Source organism: Amphibalanus amphitrite, unplaced genomic scaffold (genome assembly GCF_019059575.1).
Source record: "Amphibalanus amphitrite isolate SeventyFive unplaced genomic scaffold, NRLGWU_Aamphi_draft 000162F_arrow, whole genome shotgun sequence".
Classification (NCBI taxonomy): domain Eukaryota; kingdom Metazoa; phylum Arthropoda; class Thecostraca; order Balanomorpha; family Balanidae; genus Amphibalanus; species Amphibalanus amphitrite.
In genome coordinates this window covers 631,527-658,712 of record NW_024881657.1, presented here as the reverse complement: position 1 = coordinate 658,712, position 27,186 = coordinate 631,527, and the positions used below count along the sequence as shown (strand labels likewise).

The window sequence follows — 27,186 nt, the reverse complement described above, 5'->3', positions numbered from 1 at the left end:
ATAGTGTGAGAATTTCAATGAAGACAGGGATATCTCCGAAAAAACAACGCTCCCAGTTTTTTTTTTTTGCCAATATTTTCGAACCAAAGCAGTAGCAGATAAGTGATGCCACTTTTAGAAAATTTACGTCTAATATCCGTCTAATGTCCGGCATTTTCGTTGATTTTCCGTCCAAAAATGTTAAAGTCAACTATATGTCCAAATATGTCCGAACAAGCTTTCCATTCGCCAATCAATGCTATGCACGATTACTTTATAAAAAGCGCTGAAGTGTAGCAAACCATCGTCCAATGTTGTCCAGTCTGCTACCTTTGTCCAACCAATTCCGAATTGGACATTGGACAAAATCAGAACTCCAAATGTCCAGGTTTCGATTGGCACCACTTTAACAGATGTAGTAAGGTTGGGAGAGTTTTTATCGAACAAAAATGATAGACGTTCTGTTAATTGAAGAGGGGCGAGTTCTGTCAACTGACCGGTGTGCAGCGTGCAGATAATAATACTCTGCAACTGTTATTTTTGCTGTTGTGTTGATTTTTCAAGTTAAGGTATGTTTAGAATTGTTCTGCCTATTTGTTTATGGGTCAAACAACATCGGTGCTGGCGAGACTATCGTTTTTATGACAGGTAAAGGCAGTATGTTCAAATTACCCCACGGTGGGGCAATTTGAACACACCGTGACTTGGTGGAGAAGTGAGGCTGTGCTATTCAAGGTATGCTCGGCTCGTCCAAAAATGAGGCTTGCATGGTGAAAGCAAGTGACACTTGCGCTACTGAAGCAGTTTTTCTTCATCCAGGGTTGAACTGGAATTTGGTACAACGGAGAAGACGTAAAAATATGTTCAAATTACCCCACACTTCCCTACCTGTTATTGAAGCATTGTTATTTCGACTGAATTGCTGGTCATGTAACAACCATTTTTACTCGTGCCTGAATTCCCTCCAAGGTTCATTCATTGTAGGTATAGCAGACCCTGTACTCCGCCTTCGTGCCAAGATCACGAAGAACGGCGACGCCTTGTCACGAACCGTCTGTTCGGTACATGATTCGCCGCCCGATCTGAGCATGTCTGATTGTATCACGAGCACGAGTACTTGTACGCCGCATACCTGCTACAACTGTCCGCTAACGCATTGGGGTGGGTGAATAGAATAGCATGGCACCCAGTGTCTGACTTCATATACCGAGACCGTGTCCGACAGCTTTGACTGGGAATGGTAAGTATCCACACACGAAAAGTGTGTTTTCCTGTGTCAAACAAGCAGCTAAGCAGATATGCGTAGAACATTTTTTACATTGCTGAGAATTGAGCGTGATCATGACTTCAGGCTGCGAAAATGCCGGCTGTGCATTATCGCAGGAGATCGTGCTCATGGCTTATTCTGCGCAGGAACTGCCAGCTGAACGCCGCAAAACCGCTCCATAGCGCAGCACCTCAATCCTAATAACAAAAAGCTTTTTGGGCACCGAATGACTATAGCCAAAAGTCATTTAATTTGTAAGTCTGATGCGAGCGAGACAACCCACCACCCATCTCAGCTCGTGACATTTAAAAAGTTCCTTCATTTTCAGCAGGACAGGTCGGCAGACAGTTTGCCTAGTAGCTCGTCGGTTCAGACACACCCTGTTGCCCGATGATTGTTCAGTCCGCTATGTGATCCCTGTCATTGTGCACCTGGACCTGACAGTCGCGCCTGTGTCGTTTGTGGCCGCTGGTTCCCAGGCCGGGGCCGGGTCAGGGCAGCCGCGGTCAGCTGATGACTATTGGCACTCGGCCAAGGTCCCCGTCTGACCGGCACGGTAGCCTGTGTGGCAGACGGTCCGTCAACAGTCAGTTTCCCACAGTTCTGGGACATATATAGTGGAACCTGATGTCGACAGCGTCTGTAAGGGAGATAGGAGATGCATTTTATCCGAGGGCAAAGCCATATCGCACAGTTGCATCACCAATATTGTGCTGGGTATCTTCAAAGGGAAAGTGTAGTGTGAACACAAAGGTATTCATATGCGCTAATGAGACACGTCCCGCGTGCAAATGAAAGTGTGGAAACATGACGCTATGATGGCAGCGTCGTGTTGCTGCAGGAATGTACCTCTGTTGCATAATTTATCTGCGGAAAATTGACCCATGATATGACAACAAAGTACTCGCATTTTACTATGAGCGTAGAGCAGTGACGCAATGCCCAGTTCCGACGTCACGATCATTGTCGAACATGGCACTGGTCATGGCTAACACAACCACCCAGCCTTCAGGTGGATTGTCCCAGCCGCATTTTATCTGCCGACGCCTGCTCCGGAAACGTTAATCTGTCAGCGCGTTAAATGGCATCAGGTGACAGGTCCACCTAATTGCGCTCCTCAACCTAAAAGTCCTCAAACAGGGGTCCCGGAGACCGGATTTACCGGAAAAGATCCCGAGGTCGTTAACAGGTAGTGGGGAGGGGAACTTCCGGTCAACGGCTAGAACTTGGCGGCGGCGTTTTTAAATACTACTCCTACAGACGGATCCGGTGACGGCAGCCACAAACAAACCGACTCCACTGTCTAACGTTCCGGGCTTATCCAGTTTCACCTATAAAAATACATTTACCTTAATGTGAGGTTTTGACGTCATCATTACAAGAGCCGCAGCTTACCGGCAAGATCAAAGGAAAACAGATATGAGCGGCACTCGCACCTTCTAACATTGCAATCGCTGATCGAGCAGCGTATTACTAGTGAGCTACACGTGAGCTAACATGAAACAATTCCTCACACAGCTAAGATGTTTGACAGCTCTGAAAGATGCCGCCGGAATGACACACCTCGAGCGAGTAGAGCTCTCCCCCACTTCCACGGGATGCATGTCATTTGATTTTTACATTAGCTAAGTGTATTTTTAGGCATTTGTGGCTCACTAGACCGTAAGCATGTTTTTTTTTCAAAACTACCACGACAGCCATGATAAGTAACACTGCTTGCTATTATGCGGAACTGCTAGCAGCCTGTTGCACTGGGTGTAGCACAGCCACCGGCTGCGTGCAGGGAGCTGGGCGGGGTGCCGCCAGGAGGGTCAGGTTGAGCCGCGGATAGAGGACGGGGAGGGGCGGTGTAGGTACCGGTCACAGACGGACCATCACTCCTCTGGCGCCGGCAATCTGACCCTGGGGCGGCTCAGAGAGCGCCGACGCCTCTGCGCGTGCACGCTGCACTGGTGCACACTGTTCACTTGTGCACACAGCAGTTCCGTCTGGCGGCTGTTCGGGCGGCCTCTGAGCACTCTGGTCACTGACGACTTGACTTGTGAAAAACTGAGGAGAGGGAAGGAAGGAGGAAGTGAGATGGAGAGAGAGAGAGAGAGAGAGAGAGAGAGAGAGAGAGAGAGAGAGAGAGAGAGAGAGAGAGAGAGAGAGAGGGAGGGAGCGAGAGGGAGAGAGGAGGGACGCTTATACGAGAGATAAACTTATCAGTCTGATTTCACCGCTACTTCAGAGTGAATAAAAATAGATTTTTATACGTTTATACCTATTGTAAGGACGTAAACCGTGTCGATGGCTAGTATGTGTAGTCGGCTGTCCTCGTACGAATCTAACTTGTATCATTTGTGCTGCATTTTGGTCACATTTCGAGCGATAGCGTGCTGAATTTATAACTCCAATGTAGCTCCAGCCTAACATGGTGCGTTCAGAATCTGTGGTGTGTTGAACCTGATCCTGTCTGTAAACACTCAGCCATGTGTATAATTTTACACTCAACTAGCGAGCGTACGCATGCCTCTGCGCCGGTCATTGTGTTGAAACACACACCGCGTGACCAGCACTCGACCGTGAACATTAGTGCCCCATGTATCGGTTTGGTGCACGAATTGACGAACCGAAGGCTGCTCGGTGCCGTTCTTGGTGCAGAGGGGCCATCCCGGCGCACCCTCCCCTTCAGCTCGTGTGCACCACCGGTCAGACAGGCTATACGGCGAACCTGGGGCGTCAGGCAGACCGCGGCGAACCTGGCGCGGGCGCCGCGATGGCCGGCGATACTGTGCCGGCCGTGCCTTTCGGGGTGTATCGTGCGCAGTGACGGCCCATTGGTAGAAGTTCGAACAGTCTGAGCAGCCACGGCACCTCGCGTTACCTTAGGGCGCGCCCCGCGGTGGCTGCCGTGGGCGGACAGGTAGGGTGGAGGGAGGTGCCCAGGCTGCAGCATCTCACTCCGAATTTGGATACGAGTTTTGTGGGTATTCCCAGAAATGTTGCCCGGTTTTCCAGGCTGTGGCTAGGCTATTGAAGCTAATAGTGAGGGGCAAATAAATGCAATTTTAGTTTGTGTTTGTGATAACAATGTTTCACTCGTGCGCCTGAGAAACTAACTACAACGCTGCAGCGAAAGCTAGTAGCAATTAATGCGCAATGCTAATTTCATTCAAGTGAAGTTATCACAGCGGGGCTTCAACTAGGCTTCCCAGCATGTCTTTTCATCCAGAAGGCTTGCCCGCGTAGCTGCTTGGGACAGGCGGCCGGGACTCCCATCCTACTACCCCTGACAGGGTCGGGCAGTTGTCAGGAGGACAAGAGCTGTACCGCAAGAGGAAGAAGAGTAGCAAGGATAAACTGGGCAAGAACCATGAGCAGGAGCCATGGAGTCATAGGAAGGAGTCATAAAAAGGGTTCATGCTGAGGGATCGTGAGGCGGTGATCATCCATTGTTTGTGTGGCGTTACGCCACCTGGCTGAGGGGTGAGGAGGGTGGGCGGCGCCGGCAACCCCAGCACGCCGGGTCAACCCCACTTTCATTTGGGACTGCCGGGCGCCTATTGGGGTCGCCGAATACGCAATCACCCGGTGGCCAGCGAGGGAGACTGAGCGCAGAGCTCACACAGCCTCGGCTCCCTCCGCGGCCGCCGAATTTTCCTGCCGCGGTAATTGATCGGGCCGTTATTGCCTGCAATTTGTGTAGGCCGGCCTGAGAAGGCCGTGCGCCCGGCGCCGATTGGTCGCGGTCGTTTTCCGGTCCACTGTCCAATATTCCTGGGTCAGGGCGACTGGGAAGGACACGGAGACGACCGCTCTGCTGATTGTGAGAACGGTGTGCCGACCTCGTCTGTTTTGTGACGGTCACCACGGCACGGCGGCCGGACTCGTGTGTCGCCTGTTACCGCCTCATCGTTCCCCATCGCCGCATCATCGGTCCTCATCGCCGCCCGTTTGCGGCCGATTCTCATCACGCTTATGCATACAATAACCCAAATCAGGGCACGCTTGCACCTCATTAACCTACTGTCGGTGATAGCTGGCACACGCACTGTCCCGTGCGGGCGGCCAGGTATCGCCCGCCGCCCGGACCTGGTGTTATTGCCCAACGCCGTCGTGCAGTCTCCAGTTGTGCTCCTATCCGCCGTCGCAGTCTCCGGCTGGTGGCGTGGTCTGCCGTCGCAGTCTCCCCTCGGGAAGTGGTGGCTGCGACTCTCACTCTCCCGGCGAGGGAGTTAGTAGGTTAATCGAGCGGTGACGGCCATGGCAGAGGGCTGAGGGCTGGGGGCTGGGGGCCGAAGGCTGGGGGCTGGGACACCCGTTGACGGGAGGTCGATACGAGACCCGCCGTTCCGGCCGACCGGTCCCGTTTTTGCATGTAACGGGACATGCGGGCACAAAACAAATGAATAGTGTCAACGCTCACCATGTCTGACGACCTTCTCCTCCGGTTTTTGCGCTCATTTATGTGGGTTAGTTTTTCTTATTACAGTTTAAAAGACACGACGATTAATCCACGAATGAATAAATGTTTTTACATTAGGGCAGGCAGGGATGAGATACCACAACGAAGCCATGATCCGCACTGCTCTAATGAGTCAAAGTCACAGATCTTTTGCTTGAGCTCTCGAGCTCTCGATGCGTTTACTTGATCGAGATGCGTTATTTTATCGTCTGCACACCTATGTATATTAATTATCAATGCGTGTTGACTTTGATAGTGGGGAACATCTTTCGTGTGAATAAACCACACTAAAACTTTCGAATGGCAATCATGTAACTATTCAGCACAGTAAAAACTGCTATCATCCCCCACAAAGTGTCCGAAAGGAAGTGTCCATAATTTTTACCACCGTCCACAGAGGAGCGGGCGATTCCTTTGGCCGCCCCGACTGAGACAAAAACTACCTCCGTACGGGCGGCAGCGCCCACCCGCTGCCCGCTGCGCTGTGGCCGTTGCCATGACGACCCGGCCGGCGGCGGCGCGGGCATTCTTGGCCGACCGGTCGGCGGCGGCGGCGGCGGCGGCGGCGGGCAGTGCGGCTCGAGCTGGCGCGGCGGCCACAGGGCCACCTCTGATGTGACGCGGCGGCGCGCGCTCCAACGGCCTCTGCTGTGAACGGCGGATTGTGCTCAGACCAGTGGACGGTTGTGATCGGTTACAGTGTTGTGGAGAGAAGCAGGCGAAAATGGGAGGGTTCAAGCTGTCCCAGCAGACTCCCGCGACTATGACGCGAACTAAAGGAGCACCTGTTCTGCCCGACTGCAATGTGAGTAATACACGCCTGAAGCTTGGCTACTGTAAAACCTATAGTGATTTATGTGTTAGCGGCAGGTCATGGACTTTCCGGACCACTGCTTCCCGGCCTCTGATCGCGAATCGTTCGTCGAACTTGTCTGGCGTTGTTCCATCGCTCGCCACACCTGCACAGTCCAGGCGGATCCATCGGCCGCTCCTTCTTTGGCCCGTTAAGCGGCCAACATCAATATCTGTATGCTAATCTGTTCACTGGAGGATATCCGTGGCGGTGGCTGCAGCACGCGTCCCGCGGTCGAGGGCCCCTGGCAGGAGGTCGTCGCTCTGTGGCCGGCCGCGCTGTGACGCCGTCGACGGACCGTTGGCGGGCCCAGGTGGGCGGATCGACAGCCCGAGGGGCGGGATTCGACGCGTTGTCCGCTGCACCTTGGCGTCGACACGCCTCACTGGCTCCCAATCGGCCGACCCGCTGAATAGTGAGGGCCAGACTGAGAGCCAACAGAGGACATCGACTGTTGGCTGACTGAGCGCCAAACTAAGCGACGAACGAGAAGGCCGCGGGCCGCGTGGGCCGCCGTCTTTTCACAGCGCTCCGGCAGTGAAGGTCGATGTGACTATGATTTGCTCACAGCACGAACTTCGTGACTGAAAACGCCTCCATTAATGGACTGCTATATTGGAGGGGAAGATAAGTGCACGCTGTGCCTTACGATTTGCGCGATTATAAATTGCATCACTGCCGTTTTGCTAGGATGGCAACAGCGTGCTTCACATCAGCCATTCTAGAACATACTTATTACTGAGATGTTAAACAGTCACAAGTGTTTTCCTGGTTGAATAATTGTTATAGTTATTTCTGAAGGACATCACCTTCTTGTTTAGTTTCTTTGGAAAAGAGCTGTATATAGACCCGGGTTTGCTGATAAGATGTCGCAGGACGGATGTGGGACGACCTACGTCCCATTTATTCAGCCACACCTATCCACCGGCAATGCCAGCCTAAGGAAGTCTCTCGCTGTTTTTCGAACGTCAATTCCAATGCACCACGCGAAGTGCCCTGAAACGTCCACCAACGCACCACATGAGGTGTCCTGGCCGGATCCTGTCGCACATGTTTCAGCTGACTCACCAGTGGCCAGCGCGGCGGCTGACTCACCGCGCCCCGTATTTAAAGTGACGGCGCTATATTTATGTACCGGCGAGCGCGTTCCATCTCAGGCCGGGGCGTCAGCGCGGGGCGGAACTCTCAGCACTCACGGCCATCGCGATACGGCGCTGCGAGACACGTTTGAAAAACGCTAAATATGCAGCCGCCGGTGACGGTTGTAACGGCCAACGCGCCGTTGAATTTCTCTCCGGGCGCGGCGGGTGGGCAAACATACCGGAGAGGATGGCGGGCTGGAGCGCCCGATCAGGTCAACACGGCGGGTCCGGACCTGTTCTGAGCCGCGGCTGACCTACACTGTGGTCAGGGCTTTGGCCGCTGACACCGGAAGACGCCCCCTCCCCCCCCCCGCGGTGTTGGCGGTTGGAAGTCGCCACGGCCACCGGACGGTGACCGAACGGTGGCGGCCGTGTGATGACGGCTCATTTGAACAGGTGCTCTGGCACTGATCTGCGATACTGATATCGCAGTGAAACCGCTGGAAGACTGAGTACCTATATAGTCATCAGATGGTCATCAAATGATTGTCGAAACACAACAAAGGCGCCGACCAGGCTGCTTCCGTGTTTCTACGGCAAACAAATGTGATTTCTGCCTGTCGAACACTTGAGGAGAGCGCTCTTTTCTGGGTCCGTGTGAAGTCATTGGCGACTTCTCCGGAGCTGATGGCCGGTTCCCAGACTACAATCGCTCGTTTCCCTGGACAAAGACATCGTGCGACAACCGTGAAACGACATCGTCGGAATTTTCGCGATTGACGACACAGCATTCAAGGCGAAACATTTACGAAACGGGTGTTTCCGTAGGTCCAACACGCTCTTTACAGGAAATAATTTAATTTAATTTAATTTAGGAAATAATTTAAGATAATTTCGCCCGCACTTTACACGATCATGTGCTTCCCATCAGGCCTTTTACAACCACCGTCACTCTATTGTCCTTACCGGCCGGTGCAGACACCATGCTTAACCACCGGCTCGCATAATTCCTCTTATCACAGCATAACTTTGCGCGGCGTTTCCCGTCGTACCGCTCCCATAGCTGAGCCGTGAGAGCGGACAGTGGTCGCTGTGACCGGCCGGCCCGGAAAGTGCGGCCAACGCCGCACCGGCGCGCCGTCCTGCGCGCCGCCGCCGGCCCTTTGCCGTGGGAAGGCCCGGTGGACACGGCCCAGAGCGCAGCGGACGTCCAAAGGTGCGGCAGAAGGCGCTCACACGGACCGCGGCAGCCCAGTCACAGAGGGCATACACCGCGCGGCCGCTTATACGGTCTCAGGAAGTCCAAATCAGTCGGCTAAAAAGGACAAACGGATGACGTCAGCCACACCGAGGACATTCGGAAGCCGCTCACAGCACGATGCGCCCAATGTGTTTGGAGATTGCACATCACAGATCAAACAAAGCGCACAGCAAAGAAGGGCTCAGCCTGGCTTTGCGCCGCGCCCACGATAGGCCCACCTGCCACTGCAAAGAACCCAAACAAAACAGCGCCGCGAACTTGGTGGGCCGCCTCTACGAATCGACAGCGCAGACATCAGCTGTCAGCTGAATCTTTCATCATCCATGATCCCCACGACCAACAACCCGTGTCAAATTTCCTCTGCGTGTGACATGCCTGCAACTGTTACCTTCTCTGGCCAATACCGCTAAAGGGGTTTTATGTGAGCCGGTGCCATGTTTACCTCGTCGAGGTGTGTTTGGTATCAGGCCGGTGTCTCGCTACAATGCACGTGACCCGTATGATGTCATCATGACGTCATCACAGTGATGTCATGGTCACGGCGGTAGTATCGGCTACTATCACATCACCGGTATTGCGGCTCTGAGGTGGAAGAGGTCATGTGCCGCTGATGTATTACGTGTTTAACGTTTTCTTAGAAACGGAAAATTTATGACACAACTAACCAGATTTAGCAGCGCTTCGCGGAACAGAACATCGATGTTGACAACAAATAACTGATCCCGTATTTAGAGTCAACACCCATAAAGTGAGTAGACATACGTATAAGTCGACAGCGAGAGGGTTATCTCCCGGACCTTCTGCCTATTATCATATAATCCAGCCCGCGACCGTGCCGCTTACGGCGCTGAGCTAAGCGCCGGGCAGAGCAGGGCGGTGCGCAGAGACTACAGAGTAATGCTGCCATAGTTCAGTCTTACAGCGGGGGATTTCATTTGCGGCCCCTGGTAGCCGCCCCTCCCTCTTCAAATAGCAGCAGCGGGCGCCAGCTGGTCTTGACCCTTTCCTCAGCACGCGCCACGAGTGCGGCACAAGGGTTGAGGAGCCGTCATCACACCTGCCCCCGCACCTGCCGTCCGAGTCTTACTACCAACGCTTCCAACCCTCTTCCGCCATTATGTTGCCCAGCTGCTTCCGCTGTTATCGAACATCCCTCATGGTTTTCTACCTGCCCTGTTTATGTAAAAACTCCCGACTTATCCGCAACAAGCGGGCAACTTGCTTCAGTTTCAGGATTCGGCATGCAGTTATTTATCCCGAGGTGTTGATGGTAATCGATAAGAAACTACCCACTATCACACAGCCGTGTCACCCGATGCGCCTCGCTCTGTTCACGCGCACATCAGACGTGATGTGTATCGTGTTGACCGGTCGTGTACCGCTCAGGGGCGTGGGCGGTGACCGATCGGGCCGTCACCCGTCTGATGTGCGTACCTCTGACACCTTAGCTCGGCCTGTGTCTGTCGGCGGCGGCGGGGGCGGCGGCTGTCTGTGGGAGATCTGTCAGTGGCTGTCGGCCGCTGTCGGCGTGTCCTCGCAGCCGTCAGCGCTGTCAGAGTCGATCCTTCAGCTGTCCGACCCCCGCAGAACCAGCAGTCCGGCCGAACGCCCAGCTCGTGTTCTTGTTTACCTCTGGGCCGCCGCTCTGGAGACGCTCGGGGGCACTCTGGTGACGTCAGACACCACACAGGGAGCCTGCTGTCGCTGGATGCGTTTCTCGACTCTGGTAGAGGCGGAGAGAGCCGCTGCACTCTGGGATCTCCTGCTGGGCGTGCCGAGCCCCTGGCTCCGCCGTCTGACCCAGTATGGTCGGTGTACTGTTGACTGGTCGGACCGCTCCCTGATCGAACCAGGTGCGCCGCCGCTGCAGGCGGGCAGCGCCGGGCGCCGTCAGTTCCGGTGGTGACCGCACCCGCCTCCTCCCTCTGTCCTCCTCCGTCACTCTGCCCATCTCTCAGTGACTCACCCGGTCAACTGGTCTCACAAACAGAGGCTCGGTCCGTCCACTGCAGGCCGACTGGAGCCGAGCCGCGACCGGTCGAGGTGAGGTCACACCCAGCCTCTCGATAGGGCGCTGACAGCAGTCGATGGCTCCGGTAGTGTGACCGTATCACGACAGCGGCTTTGTGGACGGGCGGGCGGGCGGCCGGTGACCCCGCAGCGCTATTATGGAGCTCCTACGACGCTGGCTCGCAGCTGGCTGCTCGGCGACGCTGCGGCGAGGGCCAGCTGGATGCGGCTCGGCCGAGAACCGTTAATCGACCGTGGCCAGCGGCGGCGGCGGCGGCGGCGGGCATGGTGGTCAGGAGTGAACGCGCCGCCGCCGCCGCCGCCGTCAGGGCTCTGCGCCTCCCGCCCTCCGCCTATCACACAAACCCCTCCTCCGCCCACTGCGCCCCGCCCCCCATCCTCTCCATCACCGCCCTCTGTCGGTGAGGACTGACTGTTCCTGTGCCCTGCGGAGAAGCTGACCGCGCTGGCGATTGGCACGGACGGTCTAATACGAACTCTAAACTCGTTTCGCGCTCGGCCACTCGGCCATGGCGGTCACCTTCGTGGAAGAAGAATCGAGCTCGCTTCGGATGGTCGCTCGCACAGCTGACTGACCAGATGGAGAATTCCATGTCGACCATCGCATACTTCAGGAAAGAAAGCCGCGTTTTTGTCTGGTTGTCCTTAATTGCTACGATGTTGGATGGAATGGGGTTTGACCGATTCCGTGATTCAGGGCATGAATTCCACCGATCCCAGGTCACAATTTTAAATGTATGACGCATGTCGGCATGATCGAGACATGAAGTCCAAACGAGCAGGTGGCTAAATTCCATCATCTGTGTGACGAATGCGGGAAAACAGCCGCGAACACGTAGAGGCTCGGCATGTGACGAATTCCTCCTCCATTGTCTGTCCCCCGGTCTCGGTCTTCCCCGTGCGCTGACCCCTGTGCCGCCCAGCCCGAGACGACCGCACCGCACCTACTTTCCGCTCGGGAAAGCTGCCTCGGAGTGCACGGCGGCGCGTGCATGCCCAGTGCAGCTGCCGCTGAGGGTGCTGTCGAGAAGAAAGCGTGGCGCTCCGCGGCTGAGAGGGCCCGCAATGCGGTCAGGAGCGCCTCTGGCAGGCGGCTTAATTGTGGAAGGAGCTGGGCGCGGCGGCACGAGGGGCGGCGGGTCGGCTACCACCGCCGGGGAGACTCCTTAGCTCTCACCAGAGACAGACGGACGTCCGGCGACTCGTCTAGGCAAGGCTGGGCCGCATATGTCGTCCCGGTTTAACAACAGCCTAGATACAAACACTGCTGCGGGACGGCAACTCGACCGATTAGGCTCTGGCTTTATAACCACGACGAGTAAGTGAACGTCTTTCCCTTTCTGTTGAAACATTTAATCATTCTCAATAGCCATGCAGAGAGCATTACAGTTATTTTGTAATTGGCGAACTCCTAATCGGCCGTGCAGCTTTTGTTCGACGTGAAGGCATTCCTGTACCACAGTTTCGCATTTCACTGCAACCGTGGGCCTTTCCTGGCTGAAATGCGGGCGCCCATACGAGCCCAGCGACATACTTTAGCACAAACGCCGCCGGTAAGACATGCTTGCGTGTACGGTATCTAAATGTTTCCATGGTTACGCCAAAGATACGAAACGTGTCATGGGCTGAGTTGCAGCTTAGCTGACGTCATTAACTCTTTCAGCTGAGCTGTAATGCACCTATCTAGATACGAGGCGTGTTTTTCTCAGTACCATGCACGAACATGGCTCGTTAAGATCTACCGGTCAGCAGTAAATGAGGTTTATTTTCCTCTGGCCGGTGTGAAATTAAAACTTAAAAGTCCTTGTTTACCGTCTGTCTGCGCGCCTCCCCCAGTGAAGGGACGGCCCTGGTGGCTGTGTCTCCTGTTTCTACCCGGACACAGACCGGTCCGCTGGCGCTGTGGGAGGGGAGGGGGAGGGTGTCACGCACTGGGGCACGCGAGAGGCGCGTGCGTGCGTCGGCGGCCGCTCCGTCCGACGCCCGTTTCACCGCGCTGCTCGGGCAACAGTGAAAGGAGACCGGCTCACAGGAGTCGAATTAGCTCCGGAGATTGAGACTCCGCAGGGGTGGGAGTCGGGAAACGACTGCTTCTAGTCCGTTTCATCCGACGTTCTCCTTCGTTTGATAAATGCACAACGTTTGATATTTTGTAGCAACGAGTTGTATGTTTTCTAATTAAAGAGCTTCCTGTTTCAAGAGACCGAGAGGTTTCTGCGGATATTGAGCCTGAGTTGTGTGTGTGCGCTCCTCCATCGTAAAGTGAAATTAATATGGCCACAAGCCTTGCTCGTGTCGCACCGCGGCGTCTCATTTGCATGCCTACTCCCACCATCCCGCGCTTTGATGGTTTCCGGTGCTCGAACAAACGACGAACCTCGAGAGAAGCCCGGGAAAAGTCGGCCCATTTTCTCGAAGAGCATCCCGAGCATAGACACAACCTCATAAAAGGCGACGGCCGCACTGACGCGGTAATTCTAATCCAAATCTTCCTCCTCCGCACATCCAATCCAATCCACCGTTCCGCTCTGCACCTCGCAGTGAGCGAGCCCGACGCTCCAGCGCTCGCCGGTGTCTGGGCGGTGGCCGCTCGCCGCTGCAGGCCGCCCGATGGTATCGGTCCGCTCTGGGGAGCCTCTGTAGCGGCCGGGGAGGTCAGCAGCTTCCCGTGGACTGGCCTCGGCGGCGGACCGACCAGTCACCCGTGCAGACCGGACGCCACGGCCGCACGTCTGCCTCGAGGACGAGACGGTCACGAGCGGGAGAGAAGCGGCTCATGACGGCCACAATCAGGGTCGTTAGGGATCTGCACCGGTGTCTGTCATGTCTGTGGCATGACAGACAGTGCAGATATGACAGACCTGACAGCCTGCACTGGGGTCAATCATGTGTCATATGTCGGTCACATGTGGCAATGGAGGGTGTCACCGGCTCACCGACAAAATTTACTCTGTCGATGTAATTCGGTAGCTGAGAACGCACTGGTCACCCGCGGGATTACATAAGTAAAATTTCAAATTACGACGCAGGAGCCCACAGCTGTGAGGTAACGGCCGATTCCAGCGTCACTCAGAAACCACAACCGCAGCGCGTCTGGCTGCCTGTCGCCCCACCTGGAGCCAGGACTCACACCAGTTCTGGCGGGCGGCCTGCGTGTCGTCTACGCCGGGCATTGGGAGCGTCCGCGGCGACCACAGCGCTCCCGCGGTTCCCACGGGCCGGGGCGGGTGACTTTCCAGCCGCTGCCGCAGTTTACTCACACCCCTGACGGAGCTGCATTGTGCGGCCGGCCCCGGCCCAGCGAGCTGGTGATTGCCGACATTCCCACCTTTCCACCGGCACCGTTTCCGTGTGTGCCGTGTGAGTGCCGGCCCTGCTATATGGGACACTGCGACCCGCCCCGTGCAGTCGGCTATGGAATCGGGGCGGGATGGGCTGGCGGTGCCATTTATCAAAGAAATTAGGGTGGATTCAATGGCAGTGCTGGTGAGCCAGCTCTCACAGTTTGTCCCCAAACCGCCACTGGTTTCCACACTGGCTCTGGCCAGCGTGATGGCCTAGAAATCATGTTTCCGAACCCTGGCTGGCGCAGCAGTGCGGCTGGACGGCCTGCCCGTTCTCCGTTTGAAGCTCAGATCAGCGCACTCCACGGCGCGCGAATGGCCAGCGGGCCCTCCACCAGTGATCCCGATATATGACGCTCATACGACAGTCCAGTGGACAGCAGGCGGCAGACATCGTGCAGCAGACAACATGCAGCGGGCAGCAGACAGCAGACAGTGGAGGATATCGGCGGCGCTGGTACCGCAGGGGGCCGGTCGGTCAGCGGACAGCAGACAGGAGAGTCTGTGAGCAGACAGCAGACAGTAGAGCGCAGACAGCAGACAGCAGAGGACCGTGACCGCAGGGGGCTGGTCGGACAGCAGACAGCAGAGGATCGTGACCGCAGGGGGCCGGTCGGACAGCGGACAGCAGACAGCAGACAGCAGACAGCAGAGGACCGTGATCGCAGGGAGCCGGTCGGACAGCGGACAGCAGACAGCAGAGGACCGTGACCGCAGGGGGCCGGTCGGACAGCGGACAGCAGACAGCAGAGGACCGTGACCGCAGGGGGCCGGTCGGACAGCGCTGGCTGCCGGCCAGGGAGCCAGCGGACCAGCTCGTGATCGGTGGGCGTCGGGCGAAGGTCGCCCGGGACCAGCACGCTGCAGAACGCCGTCCAAAACCGGCACCGCGCCGCCGCCACAAAGGCTGGCTCAGTGGGCAGTGGTTCCATGGTTCTCGCCTGACTCTTTTCTTCCCGTACGGCTGGTTTTACAGTACATAGTGTACTGCTGACCCGAACTGACATATCTGGTTTGTTTACAAAAGATGAGGGTGTGGAGGTTTTGGATGGCCCCGGAATACCCTGACGTATTCTGACAGAAGCCGTGCAGTCATGCAATGGAAGAAAACTCGGGGCCTACCTTTGTGACATGCAACAGGAAAGAGACGATCTATTCTGTTACGAGGTGATGTCAAACGGACGGCTTCTATAAATTAAACATAAGTGTAACACCAGTATAACGCCTTTTGGGGCGACTAACGGAGCGAGCGAGAGGGTGAGCCTTGCACGTGCGAAATTGCGAGGGGGTACCTCCAACTGAGTTGTGCACGGCACCCTACTAACCGGTCTCTATCGATGTGCCAAATTTGAGCACAATCGGCCCAGCCGTTCTCGAGATCTGGAGGCGGCACCCTGCACGTGCGCACGTGCAAAATGGGTCCCAACTGACTTTTGCACGGCACCCTACTAACCGGTCCCTAACCATGTACCAAATTTGAGCGTCATCGGTCCAGCCGTTCTCGAGATCTGGAATCGACCCCTGCACGTGCGCACGTGCAGCAGCACCTCAACTCTGGCACATGGATATGCATTGCATAGTGGGTGCCTACCTACATGCCAACTTTCAGCGCAATCGGCCAAGTAGTTACCGAGATATTGCAACAATTGCAAAAGTGACACCTCTTCGTTTTGCACGTGGCACGTGCATAAGGGGTCACCCACATGCATCGGGAATAGTCCAATACTTGGTAGCAGGAATGAAGCTACCCTACAAAAATTACCGCATGTAAATCGGTCAAGTGGTTGCTGAGATATAAGCCTCGCAAAAGCGTGACCACGGCCGGCCGGCCGGCCGGCCGCTCATACTCAGAAATTTCCGTTAATCTAAGGAAAGACTACGCTCGCTTCGCTCGCTCCGTAATAACCAGTATAACGCCTTATGGGGCGATTAACGGAGCGAGCGAGAGGGTGAGCCTTGCACGTGCGAAATTGCGAGGGGGTACCTCCAGCTGACTTGTGCACGGCACCCTACTAACCGGTCTCTAGCGATGTGCCAAATTTGAGCACAATCGGCCCAGCCGTTCTCGAGATCTGGAAGCGGCACCCTGCACGTGCGCACGTGGAAAATGGGTCCCAACTGACTTTTGCACGACTCCCTACTAACCGGTCCCTAACCATGTACCAAATTTGAGCGCCATCGGTCCAGCCGTTCTCGAGATCTGGAATCGACCCCTGCACGTGCGCACGTGCAGCAGCACCCCAACTCTGGCACATGGATAAGCATTGCCTAGTGGGTGGCTACCTACATGCCAACTTTCAGCGCAATCGGCCAAGTAGTTACCGAGATATTGCAACAATTACAAAAGTGACACCTCTTCGTTTTGCACGTGGCACGTGCATAAGGGGTCACCCACATGCATCGGGAATAGTCCAATACTTGGTAGCAGGAATGAAGCTACCCTACAAAAATTACCGCGTGTAAATCGGTCAAGTGGTTGCTGAGATATAAGCCTCGCAAAAGCGTGACCACGGCCGGCCGGCCGGCCGCTCATACTCAGAAATTTCCGTTAATCTAAGGAAAGACTACGCTCGCTTCGCTCGCTCCGTAATGATTCAGGGTTGATGAGTAACCTTTATGTAATACGTGTATTGTAAATGCGTCACTACGAACTACGAGTTACATTTTATTCTACGCACCAATAATTATCCACCCAGAGTGTTCGCCGTCCGCTCTTTCAGCCAACAGTGCAAGCGACTCAAAGAAGTGGTAAAGTTGATCACTGATACGCCTACACGCTGAGCAAAGTATGGAATACCGAGCTTCCACACTTGTGGCGGCATGATATCGCTGAAGATAAATAAATCAACTTTACAGCCGATTGGATCCGATAGAATTGTGGCAGAAACTGCTAGGTTGGAGATCCGGGATCGGTTTGAGCGGAACGTTGATGGCTCTGACATCACAAGGAGCCGCGGGGGCGTCGGCAGTTGGAGTTACATAAGACGTCAGCCGATATACAGAGCTACTGAGAAATCATCACAGATAGCCCTTTAAAGACGGATCAGATTTATCGTCCGTGAGTCGGTGAATTTAGTGCCTAGCCAAGACAGCTTTGCATGCGCACGCGAAATAATCATCACCGCTTACGTCCTCGGTCAACGTGCGCATGGCACGGTAGGTCAGCAACTTCACCGGCCCAGTATTTGTCACGGCTGGCGGCTAGGGGAGATAGCTGGCGGCGCCAGGGGAGACGCCGGGCTCCCTCTCCCCCGGTCCCTGCTCCCCCGTGCCCGGCCCGTTAGACGTTTACACCGCTAACGTGGCCGCGCATTGTCCGACTCCACAAGGCGGCCAGAGCGTGACTCTGTTCCACTCCATTCGTGCCGTTTCCTAATTCCCGGCCGTGTGAGCGTGCTAGGTCGGCCGGCAGTGCGCCCCAGTCGCCACCCGAACCGTAATCGGGTCGTGATCAGAGTCGAGTTCTGCGCGGTGCTGGCCAGATTAGCCGGTCTGTGGAGCCGTCACCGAACACTGGCGGGCGGTCAGTGGTCGGTGGTTTTTGGTCGGTGGTCGGTGCCGTGTGTGGTGCACAGCCCGTGTAACGGTCAGCTGAGTCTGAATTCGTCCGACTCCGCCGCTGGTTCTGTGGTCGGCTCGTGTCGACGCATTGGCTACTCATGCATGCGCCGGTTGGCTCACAGATATACCAGCCCTTTAGCTGGGAATCGCGGCGTGCGCTGACCTAAATTTCCGTGGCACGTAGCTCGGCGAGCCTTGAAATGCACATAAAACTGCGTGCCCGGCGTTATTTAAAAGGTCAATACAGTTCCGTGCACTGGGTAATGAGCGATAGCCAAATCGTGCGGTCAGATGTCGCTAATCTTGTTAGGCCGATGAACAATGGGTCATTACTCGAACACATCCAGTGTGCTTGCTCTGCTTGATGACATGGGCATACCTCTGTAGGACCGAGTGGCGTACACAGATTGTAACATGCGCATCCACTGTGAAGCGGAAGGTAGGCGGAACCCGCATATAGCGACACATCCCCACCACCTGTGACCCAGACCCCATCCACGCTGACAGTGACGGCGGAACGAACAGTGCTCGCAATGGGGAAGGCGCTTGTGGCGACTTTCTAGCCAGCTTATTACATACGAGGGTGGTCGGTAAACGCATAAATTTACCAGGTATAAGCGGTTCACTTGCGATTGAACGCTCGTACATAACTGGTTCTTGGACTGCGTTTGACAAAACTTGCATGCGATTCTAAAAATATGCCGGCGGTATGGAATTGACTGCGCAGGGCCGGTCGGATTAGCTCTGGGCGGGTCCGGGCACGTAACATAGCGAGAGCAGCAACTGCAGCCACTTTTTGTGTTAATTTCTGTGAAGGTTAGGAAGTGGTGCAGCCGGATACGGGGAAGCGAAAGTCGCTCAGGGCCGTCGGCGGATCGGCGCAGTGCGCTGTCTCTCTCCGGGCGGGTCTCGAGGTCGGCGGTGCCACGCAGCGCCCTCGTGCTCCGGCGGTGACCCCTCTGCTGACCCGACCCCGGCGCCCGCCCAGATCGCCGATATAGCAACCAGAGCACGCCGGAGAGCGAGAGAGACCCCGAGACGCCAACAGAGCGCTCGTCGAGGGAGAGAGTGCGCGCGGCGGCCGGGCCGGATCTCGGCGGCCACCGACAGGTGAAGCACACTCGGCTCAGATGCTATCTCCCGGAGGTGATCAGAGAAAGTCCGATATTCGAGACCATCTCGGCGCGGCGCCGCCATCTGCTCCCAGCCGAGCATCCATTCGGCCGGTCGACGAGCGCCGTGGAAAGCGCAGTCGTGAGCGCGCCCGAGCGGCTCAAATCCGGCCTCTGAGCCCGGCGTGGCTCGGAGACCGCTCGAGTGACCCCGCCGCCCGGCCGCCGGCCGTCGCTCAGCCGCGGAGACGCAGAGAAAGGCTGTTTATCTCGGACGGCCGCGGGTCGTGAGGAGGGGTTTAGCTGGACGGGCACGTGGACCCCTCCCTGCCCCGAAGTCGAGGTCAGTCGCTGCGGGGGGCGCGGGGGTCAGGGTCACGTCAGACGGCCCCTCCCTCACTGGTCATCGGGGCGCGGCAGGTGATCAGACGTGGCGGCACTGCATAACCTAAACAGACCCAAAGTCCGGTTTTGGCTCCTATACATATCGCCGTTTTCCAATTACGAATGCTGAAGCTGTATGCAATGCACCCGCTTTTTGTGTGCATGACTGCTGACAGCAGGCCACACCCACGTCTTGGAAGCATGGCGCCTCGCGGGTCCATTGGTCTCAGCCGTTTTGACGACGGGCCCGAATTGGGGCCAGCGAAGGCACCGTCTGTCACGCTCGGAATCCAGTACCGCCTTTGAGGGCGCGGGGTGGGGCGGGGCGGTGTCTGCCGAGGAATGCGCCCGCAGTGGCGACACGCAACGCGCGGACCTCGGCGACGGGCCGGCGGCGCCGAGCGGCCGACGGTCGGCCGGGCTGGCTGCTGCAGATGCCGTGGGACGCCCACCAGGTACCATATTGGGGACGCGGCACGGCCCGGCGCCAGTCCGTCGCAGAAGGGACCGGCTGGGCTGCCGGGGAGTGAGGACTGGCTGCCGGGCGCCGGCTGTGCCGGACCGGCTGGGCGGACTGTGGACAGTGCATGGTGCTGGCTGCAGGGCTGAAAGGAACCCGACTGGCTAATGGCCATAATGTAGACCGGCTCGGAACGTTTCGTCGGCATGAGACCGACACTCGGCAAAGTCGAAATGGCATGTTTGTTGGCGCTGTTTGCATTGCAGGTAGCCGGAAGACTGTGCTCCGATCCTCACGAAGGTTTTACGCTGCCACGAAAACCCTAAATCGGCCCAGTATAAGCAAGTGTAAGTCCTGTAAGTCCAGTAACTGGTCCTGCCTCCGTCAGCTGACCTCGCTGTATCAGCGAACAAGAGCAGTGTGCTGAGGAGTTGCGTCGCCGGCTGTGGCGCCGCTGCAGAGTGCAGAGCACTGTCGCGGCCCATTGGGGCAGCGCTCGTGACTGCTCTGGTTTCAACAGGCTGGTGCTGGTCAGTTTGTGCAACACGATTGAGCGTTGAGTCACTGCATCTGCAATGCGCGCTGAGCAGCTCGATGAGTCACCTGGACTCTCGCAACAGTGCCACATCTGTCCACCCCGAACAAACCAGCGGTCACCTTTACAGGCAGGATTCACTTTGTCGCATTATGCAAGCCTGCGTGAAATAGCTCGCTAACAGGAACCTCAGGTTAGCGCCCTAAGTGCCGGCGAAAAGCAGCCCCTGATCCGGCTGATTTAGTTTCGGGAAGACTGGTCGACGCCACCGTGTTTTCTCGTTGGACATCTGACCGACTGGTGGACACTGGACGGGGCGGCGTGTCGTCTCATTGTTATTCGGGGAGGAGCGGCAGACTGGTGTCTCCGAGTGCGACTCGCCCGGGCGGGGGCGGGGGCGGGGGCGGCTCTCTGTAGCCGGGCGGCTGTCGGGAGTCGCCGCCGGCGACCCAGGCGACCCACTGACCCGAGCGGCGGGCAGCTTTCGCCGCTGCTGCGCCGCCGCCGCGCCGTGCCTGCGCGTCCCAGCCAGCTCGGCTGATAGCCGGGCGGGACGAGGCGGGACCGGGCCGTGCCGTACTGGCGCAGAGCCGGTCCGGTCGGACGGGGACCACCCCACCAGCTGCTGAGCCCGCCACCCGTACAGCACGGTACCCGGAGTTTCACCCAGAACGGCCGGCCGGCAGTGAAGGGTCAACTGTGACACCCGGGGTCACGGCGGCGCGGCGCTCCGCTCGATAAAACGGCCGCCGGAGTTCCCATCCGCGCGACGGCTGTGACGAAAACTTTCGAAACAGAAGCGTGATACAATGGGTCGCTACTCCACGACCAACGCCAGCTCTATTACGCCTGAGACCCAGGTGAAATGTTTTTACTGCTGTAGGTCAAAGGTAAACCATTGCGAAACTACACACCACACATTTGTATACGCTGGAAGTGTATCACGTTGACCAACATTCAGATACACGCCGGCATTAATCGTTCAACCATTAGACTTGTTGTGGCGTCTCTTCTGCAGCTCTATGCCCGCTGATTGCTGTATGGAAACATGAGTCGCCAGTATGACCGTCCCGTCCAGTGCGGCCCTGACCGAGCTGGGAGCGGGCTGCTCTGACCGACTATCGGCCGACCTCACAGGGCGGGCAGTATGGTTGTCGGCCGAGGGATCTACTCGCTGCGGGCCGCCGCCCGACGCTCCCGATGGCGTCACGGCATTGTGCGCAGGAGTAACGACTTCTCACCACCGCGGAGTGCTCCGGACGAAACCGAACGGAACCACGCGGAACCACACGGAACCGCCCCGCGTCGTACACAGGACGGCGCCGCCGGGAGCCCGAAACTGCGACCCGTGCCGCGACGGAGTCGTTGACGGTTGACTCGGTGCCGTCGGGAGCTCAGTCGTGTCCGAACCACGACGACCCGGAGCGAGGCGAACGAGGAGACGATTCCAGGCGAGACGAAGGGGGGAGACGATTCTTAGCGAGACGGGCAGAGGAGACGGACCCTAGCGAGACGCACGGAGGAAACGATGCCTGTAGAGATGAAGGGAGGAGAGTCGGAGACGATCCCTGACGAGACAATTACTCGCGAGATGAAGGAAGGGGACTGCCCGGGGCGAACGGTGTTATCCAGGGCCGAGCGGAGCGAGACAGCGCTATCCAGGGGCGGTGCCAAGTGGGGCTCGACGGGGCGTGAGGAGGTCGAGACGGCTCTTCACGGCATCATGGCGCAATGCGTGCCGCCGGCCGCGCGGCTCGAGGGGCTCCGATGTTAATGAGCGCAGTTCCACGATCCATCAGAGGGCAATTTGGAGACAGCTTCACGCGGCCGGCTCTGCGGCTGAGAGGTCGCCCTGTCAGACCGCGGGCGGATCGTTTTGAAACATTGTCGTTACTGACGACCCGCGCGGCGCGGGCGGGGCGCGCGGCGACTGGCCGCTCTCGGCTCCCTGACCTCGAGAGGTGCCGCGCGCGCCGGCTGACCTTCGACCTGGCCCGACCGGCGGCGACCCGGCCACCGCCGACACCGGCCCGGGTCGGCGAGGTCAGGCACCGGGTCACAGTGCGACCCGCGGCGCCGCCCGCCGACTTACGAGCCACCAACAATGGTCCGCTAGGCGTCGGCCGCTGAGCGATCCCCACGCGCGCCGTACGGCCGTCCGTGCGCAGCGCCGTGATGGGGCAATAACGGACTCGTTAATTGTCCGAGCCGAGATTGCAATCACGTCTGTACAGGAAATGTCCGGCGGCGGAGGACACGGCACGGTCGGTGTTCATCACGATGCGCAGACGGCCGAGCCGGCAGTAAATCACCGATTAACACCGCCCATTACGGGCGCGTAGGCGTGTGCTGCTTGTAGGTCAGCGAAGTGGGCTCGTGTGCGGATCAGTCCGGTCACGTGCTGACCCGGGAGACGCTCTGAGACCTGTCGGCGACTCAGGCGAGAGACGGGTCGCCGCTATCCGCGCTGAACACCCAGACCGGGTTTGAAATAGATTAGCGTGACAAAAGCCACCGCTCAGTGTTTGTATACTGATACCGGATTCAGTCGCAGAACCGGCGAGACGGGACGGCAGCCACACCACACAAAGCCGACGTCTCTGTTCTCCTGGACCGGATCTGAGGAGACCTCAGACCAGATGGCGGCGGCTCTAACCCCATGGCCGGGGTGACGTGCAGTTACGGAGAGCAGCGCGCGACACACGACAGCGGCCCGCCTCCGCCCGGTGGACGCTCACGACACGGCGCTTAGGCAAGGTCGGCGTCCAGCGCCATATTTGGCGGCGCCAGCTCCCCGAGCCGATCTCTACCGGGCAGGCGGACGGCGCTGGTATGTAGATGAGCCCGTGCGGGTGCAGTTAACACGTCAGTGGCCGCGCTGGGAAAACTAGTCGACAGCGACAACTGATAACATTACGGAAGCTGCGGACTGTCAGGGTCTGATTTCCGAACCTCTACCCGGCTGCTCGGCCCGGACGGCGCAGCCAGCAGCGGCAGTGAGACCCGGCCATGGCTCGGTCAGCCCGGAGGCTCCGCGGACCGGCAGTCCGCCGCGCCGCTGCCGGTCAGCCGGTGTAGACGAGAGGCACGTGACTGGGCCCGCTGCCAGACGGTGTGCATTGGCCTAGATTCGGCACTCTGACTCTGCCCCAGCGCCATCAGCTGCCCCGCGCCTCTGTGATGTCCAGGAGTTCACCCGGCGCTGAGGCGCAGAAGACAGGACAAAGGGCCCGGCTCTCAGCGGCCGCAGCCCGGAGCTGGCGGGTGCATATCGCGGCCACTGGCCCCGGCCGGACCGCCGCCGGGCAGGGCGGCTCCCCGGCTGCAGCGTGCAGCTCTCCCGGATACAGCCAGGACCAGCAGCAGCACAGGGCCGGGACCTGCAGGACCCGGCCCTGCAGGGCCGGGTCCTGCAGCTCCCCACGGCCACCAGGTAGCCACAACACTACCAGCAGGACCAGCAGGATAGGCCCGCCAGTAGGTACGTCTGAACAGGCTCTGTCTGTATCGCTGCTGTTGGGGATGGCCTCTTCTGGTCTCTCTCGGACAGGCCAGCGCCGTGGCCGACTGCGGGGCCGCCGGAGAGTCAGCTCTGCAGTCAGTGACGTCACTGAGCCGATGACGTCACGGCTCCATGACCGGTCCGGTGGCGCCGGCCGTAATCCTGCACCGCGCCGAGAGCTGATGTGATCTCCCAGAAATGATCGCCGAGAGCCGATCAACGGGAAAAGATAGTGAGCATGGCACCGGGCCACGTCGGGCTGGCAGTGCGGCTTACCGACGAGCTGCTCCAAGGGACGATACAGAGGCGGGAGGAGATGGTTAATGTGCGTGACCTGAGCAGATTTCGGAGCTGTGATGACTCCGGTGCAGCGTTTGAGCCCATCCGGGTTCGCTCTGAGACTGCGCGATGCCTATTGTTCATTGCGTTTTCAGAGTTGCAGTCATTGCACGGCCGAGTGAGCGTGTAGGTGTCAAACCATAGGTAGAATACCGGACTCTCACACACGCCTGGAATGACGTCATCGGAGGAAAGGCGATACAATCACGATGCAAATCGCCTCCTTCGTATCTACTTTTCTTATGACGTGATTGCAGTCCATGAGAACAAAACCAAGTGCGCTGCATTTGAGAGCTTTGTTCGTCGAGCGCCAACAACGTAGTGCCCTAGATAGAAGAGCTTTTTCACATCTCGTTATGGTTGAGGGAAAAGTAACAATCTGGCGGATTAAGCTATTTTTATATCGCGTACTCAGAGCACTGTGATTTATGTGGAATCGCAGATCGGTGGCGAAGGCCAGCGCTGGTTATCCGTGCAGTTGGCCAGGAGGGACATTATTGTTCGGTCAACACCGGTTATTGGACTCCCCGTGCACATGCCTTTATCGCAAGCAAAGTAACAGCGGCATGACGAAACCATTTCCAGGTATCTACATAGACCTAGCCCGTGAATAGCTGAATGGCTCATATGCTCGTCTTCGTCCTTACATTACATTACATTATGCTCATCTTTGGAGCTGAGGACCACACATCTGAATTTTGAATACTAGTGCGCCCCGTATATGTCCCCTCCCCTATATGTCTCCGCCCCGCCTCCCTGCTCTCTCTGACAGTCTCCCCCTCTCTTTCTCCCCCAGATGTCGGAGCAGACGGCCGCCAGCAGCCAGCAGCTGCGCGAGTCGCAGCGCGCGCTGAAGCGCACCCGGCAGCACCTGCAGCTGCAGGAGGCGCGCAGCCGGCAGCTGGTGACCGCCTGCGCGGCCAAACTGCGCGACCAGCAGGCCGAGGCCGCCCGCGCCGAGGCGCTCAAGGAGCGCCAGTTCCAGCGCATCCTGCAGCAGCTGGCCGTGCTCCAGAGCAAGCTGAAGCGCGAGCAGAAGCTCATCTACCAGGAGATGTCGGAGCGCGATCAGCTGTCGCAGCAGCAGGCGCGCGAGCTGGAGCGGCTGCGGCGCACCAACCGCCGGCTGCTCGGCAAGGTGACGCGGCTGAGCGCGCCCTGCGCCCGCTGCGGCACCAAGCCAGACAGCGGCATCAGCGACTGCGACGAGCCCGACGAGCTGGCGCCCAAACAGGCCAAGACGGGCGGCTCGCCCGACTCGGCGCTGGCCTCGGCAGAGAGCAGCGACACCGCCAGCCCGCCCACCGCCGAGAGAGGCATCATGAAGACCACGCGCGAGCAGCGCAAGGCGCCGCCCAAGACGGTCACCTTCTCTCTGAGCGACGAGCCGCGCGAGCGCGAGAAGTCTGCGCCGCGACGGCCGCCGCTGCCGCTCAAACCGCGCCTCATCCTGCCGCCCAGCGCTCACGTGAACGGCGCCACCTTCGGCCAGCCGTCCATCGTCAGCACCATCAGCCAGCTGCTGGGAGTGGAACTGGAGGCCGCCGCGGCGCGGCAGGCGGCCGCCGCGGCCCCGGCGCCGCTCTCCGCCATACCCGAGGACCTGGAGAGCTCCCGGGAGGGGGTGCCCGCCAGCCAGCCCTCCGAGGATAAGGAGAATGTGCCTCAGGAGACCACAAAGGCAGGCGAGGAGCCGGCGCCCGTCCAGGAGTCCAACCACAAACCGAAAAACGCGCCCCGATCTCGGTCAAATATCAATCTGATCATGAGCGAACACGAAGGTGTCAAGATAAAAGACAACTTCGAGGAGTTCAAGTTCGAGGAGGATATCTCCGGCAGCGTGTGCTCGGACACCGCGAGCGAGCGCAGCGCCGACAGCGGCCGGGACGAGAAGCTCAGCTTCGACCGGCGGGCGGGAGATGGCGCTGAGTCCGAGCCGGCAGAAACCCAGCCGATCATTGCCAACTACGACAAGTTCCTCGAGCAGTCGGGCCTCAGCCAAAAGTCGATCCGCACCCCGAAGCGTCTCTTCACCAACCACCGGTCGATGTTGAAGCCCAGCGACGTCAAACACCGACACCGGACCAAGCTGCTGGACGGCTTCACCATAGAGGACGTGTCGCCGACCAGTGTACGCTACTACTCGGAGGAGCTGTAGCGTCCCCTGCTCCCAGACTCCGCCGCGCTGCCGTCCCAGCCGCTGCTGTGGACGGCGGGCGGTTCAGTGATAGATGAGGCGGCCGACGCGCGTCTCGCCAGTGGTGCTCCTACCGACCGTCGCGGTCAGGTTGTGCGCGTGTCCGGACCTCCAGTGTGTGTCTGTGTGTGGAGTACGCGCCTGTGCGCGATAGTTCGTCCAGCTGAGAGCGGAGGCCGGTCGGCCGCAGCGCCAGCCGCCCCCGCCCCCGCCCGGCGCCGGATCGTCGCCGCCGCCCAGCGCGGCCGCCGGCTGAGTCACGGGCGCACCCGGCCCCAGGGCGCAGACCCGCCTCTGTCCGGCAGAGGACGGGAGCTGCGCGGGGCGGAGAGAGGGACAGAGGCGAGAGCCGGCCACAGAGAGGGACATCGCAGCGCTCCGAGGGACAGCGCTTCCTGTGGCGGAAAATCGAAACGCCAAACCGCTGCACCGTCGCTACAACACGTCTGAGCGTGTTCGCCGGTGTGACGTCCGGTCCTCTCTCGCCGTGGCCACCTCTCTCCAGCGGGGGCGGTGGCGGCTGGGACGCTGCGGAGGCAGCCGACCGCCTCACGCTGCTCCGTCGGCGTCTTCTTGTTTCGCTGTCGCTCTATGTCAGAGTATAGAGGCCGTCACCATGCTGACAGGCCGTCCCGAGTCGGCCCGGCCGGCACAATGTCAGGTAGACTGCCCTGTGTCAGATGTGTAGTCATTTATGCAAATAGACATGTGTATAATTCGTACGTGACTGTTTGGGAGACGAATAGGGGCGATGGCGCTCACTTAGGGGAGTGAAGGGTTCGAATATGACGAAAGAAACAAGCCACGGCACACGGACGACTGAAGAGCATTT

The 27,186-nt window shown here is 58.3% G+C and overlaps 1 protein-coding gene across 1 annotated transcript; it reads left to right on the top strand.

The window, feature by feature from the left end:
• Positions 1-6,265: 6,265 nt before the first annotated feature.
• On the top strand, positions 6,266-27,076 carry LOC122383363. Its single transcript, XM_043369675.1, has 2 exons — positions 6,266-6,498; positions 24,954-27,076. The coding sequence occupies exons 1-2, from the start codon at positions 6,418-6,420 to the stop codon at positions 26,313-26,315; spliced, it is 1,443 nt and encodes a 480-aa protein (XP_043225610.1). The 5' UTR covers positions 6,266-6,417; the 3' UTR covers positions 26,316-27,076.
• Positions 27,077-27,186: the final 110 nt, after the last annotated feature.